Source organism: Phalangium opilio, unplaced genomic scaffold, assembly GCF_054372755.1.
Source record: "Phalangium opilio isolate 3A_F unplaced genomic scaffold, DU_Popi_V2 ptg000046l_1, whole genome shotgun sequence".
Classification (NCBI taxonomy): Eukaryota; Metazoa; Arthropoda; class Arachnida; order Opiliones; family Phalangiidae; genus Phalangium; species Phalangium opilio.
Genome location: NW_028324169.1, coordinates 5543623 through 5546754, shown reverse-complemented (window position 1 = coordinate 5546754; position 3132 = coordinate 5543623). Strand labels below are relative to the sequence as shown.

Below are 3132 nucleotides of genomic sequence, written 5' to 3'. Positions count from 1 at the left end.
TAACGTCATCTTGGAATGGTGCTGTGCCATGGTGATCCTGAAGAAGAGTTTCCATATGCCTTTGGAATATTGCTGCCGATGATGATACGCCAAATGGAAGTCGATTATACCGGTATAGTCCTTTAGAAGTGTTTATGACGACGTAGTTCCTAGATTTCTCGTCTAGTTCCAATTGATTATATGCATTACGCAAATCGATCCGCGCGAACAACGTGCTGCCCGCTAACTGCGCAAATATGTCGTCGACTTTCGGAAGTGGGTATCTTTCCGTGTCGATGATCCTGTTGGTCGTGATTTTGTAATCTCCGCAGATTCTTATGGTGTTGTTTTTCTTCAAGATTGGGACCACCGGTGAGGCGAATTCCGCGTATGGCACAGGTGTTATAATTCCCTCCGTTTATAGTCTCCGTATTTCATCCTCCACTTTCTCTTTTAAATGGTATGGTAAAGATCTGGCTTTGTGAAATTTCGGTGCTGGTGCGTCCTCCCGGAAGTGTAGCGTCACTTTCACGTTCTTGAGACAGCCCATTAACGGTGAGAAAATGGCTTCATATTTGTCAAGCAAGTTCGTCAATTCATACGGTGGTACTTCGACGTGGTTAACAATTTGATCTGGCAATGGAAGCATTTGCAGGTCGGAAAAAAATCCAGTCTCGTCCCATGATGCTTTTGGCGTTCCCGGCTACTACGACTAGCGGTAATTTAAGCTAAAGTTGTTTGTACTTCACGTCAACGGTAACTTCACCCTTGATGTCTAGAGGATGTCTGGTGTACGCTGATAGATGCTTGGGCCCTTGGTTGAGAGGCTCTGATATTTGTAATTCGGAATAACGTGTTTCTGATATAATGGTATATCCTGAGCCCGTGTCGATTTGAAATGACATCGGTGTATCGTTGATTAGAAGTGATACGATCAACGGTGGAAAGGGTTTCACCCGACGGGTTGTCTGGTGGCGTTGTGATTGATGCTGATCTTCTATGTTAAATATGTCATATTCCGGTAGGTACTGGGGCGCGTTAGTTTCGTATGGATCCTGTTGTACGTTGGATTCCTGGTCGTTGTCACTATCTTGAATGTGGTTCGGATCAGTTAGCGTGTCTTGCCCGGACAATCGTGGTTGTCGCCAGTTTCGACTCTCTGTTCTTGCTCTCCGACGACAGGCTTTTTCCAGGTGACCTTTTGTTCCGCAGCCTCGACATGCGTAAGCTGAATATGGGCACTCCCATTCTGGATGAGTTGTAGATGTACAACGGATGCATGGTTTCCTTGCTGTGTCGACACATTTGGTGTAGGGCTGCTGTCGTTGTGTATAGACCGTACTTCCCCTGTTGTTTCTGCTTGAATGGAACTGATTGGTGGATATTCTGTTGATCACATCGTCAGTATGATTGTGGCTTTTCAGCTCTCTAGCGTCCTGTTCTGCTGTTTCGTGAGCTTGGGCAGCGCTGATGGCGAGTTGGAAGTCTATGTTCTTGACGGCTATTAGCAGTTTCTGGACATGATCGTTGTTGATTCCGCAAATCAGTCTATCACGCAGCATTACGTCTAGGGTAGAGCCAAAGTTGCAGAATTCAGCTCCTTTTCTCAAAGCCGCGACGTAAGTGGCAACTGGATTCTCCGAATTTTCGGTCTCGCTTGTAGAATTTGCATCTCTCTACTATTTCCGTCGGTACTGGTTCGAAGTGCTTGGTTAGGATGTCTATAATCTCGCTGACATGGCTTGACAGGAGCGATGAGGGTGCGCAGTGATGTATAGGTTGATGTGCCCAAGACGGTTAACAAGATGGCGCGTATTTGATCGGCCACTGCCAGGTTGGATGAAGAACAAATCCAATCGTTCAGTATATATCGTCCATTTATCGGAATTGGCGTCAAAGGGAGGTAATTGCCCAAAGGAGGAGCGAGCCATTCTGGTCGGTAGAAGTCTGTGATTGTCCAATGTTGATGACTGTGACTGTAGTGTTTTTTATTGTTATTGTTATCTGCTATGCCCGCGTGAGATCGCGCCTCGTTCCGTCGCCAATGTCAAGGCCTATTGACAAGCAAACACAAGACTCAAGTTAATAACGGGGTAAAACTTTATTCAGTTTTATCATGCGCGTCCGCGCAACGTCTAGCGATATTTACACGCGGGTACGTATATGTACCGTGTCATAAAAAAGTATTACAGTTAAGAAAGTCAATTAATTTAAATAAAAAACATTTGGTCTACGACCTTATCAGTGGTCAAGCTTTTTGATTCAAAAGCTGCAGCAGACTCTTCGTTTACATCCAAGATAGGAAGAACAAAAGCAGATTGTATTGGATCTTGAGATTCTCCAGACGTTTCGGGTCTTACAGACCAGGGAAATTCGGAAGGCAATGCATCGCTTTTCAAATACCGCTTTTTGCCTTTTCTTTCCTTATAGTTATCCTCCTTGAAATATAACGAACATATAACTGTTTGCTTCTTAATATGTGTAATGTCAATCTGGGTAGCATTCGCCCATTCAATTTTTCTCTCTTCATTTTTAGGGAACTCGTGAAACGATAAATTATCTAAGTTTTTGCTGCTGCTTTTACAACCACCGACAGCACACACGCTAACCATGTTCAGTATGTAAGCGTTGTTTATACGTTTGTCAGGATTCATATTTAAATGAATGGAAGAGCGACAAGATGAATAGTTTAAGAATGAAATTAAGTTTAATAATTATCGAATTCCGGTTACATGGTAAAACGCGACTGCATCGTTGCAAAGTCCGGGAGCGAGAGAGCGAGGGTCCCCAAAAATATACGTCAGCAAAAAAAAGGGTCATCCCCGCATAGCCAAAAAAAGGGGGAAGGTAATGAAGAGCCACTCCGAGGTTATCGGCCCTTTGACCAAAGGGGACTTGGCGCGGCGACTATGTCTCCATCTAGCATACACAAAAATTTTAAAGCTAACATTCGGTCATCCTACTCGTTAAAACTCCGGTTTAACATAAGATAAAAAGAAACAAATAAAACAAAAGTTTACGAAACACTAAATTATGAGACTAAATAGACGTAAAGTTCAAACACTAAACATAATCATCCAAATACGCGGGCTTCTGGCGTTGCCTTATCGGGCGTCGGGGAGGGTCTGGATCGACTCCGTCATCTTCGTCAGA

At 43.9% G+C, this 3132-nt stretch overlaps 1 protein-coding gene across 1 annotated transcript; it reads right to left on the bottom strand.

Moving 5' to 3' along the window:
* Nucleotides 1-707: 707 nt before the first annotated feature.
* Nucleotides 708-1541, bottom strand: LOC149676433 (uncharacterized). The gene has a single exon (XM_089838735.1). The coding sequence runs from the start codon at nt 1539-1541 to the stop codon at nt 708-710; it is 834 nt and encodes a 277-aa protein (XP_089694861.1).
* Between the last annotated feature and the right edge of the window lie 1591 nt (nt 1542-3132).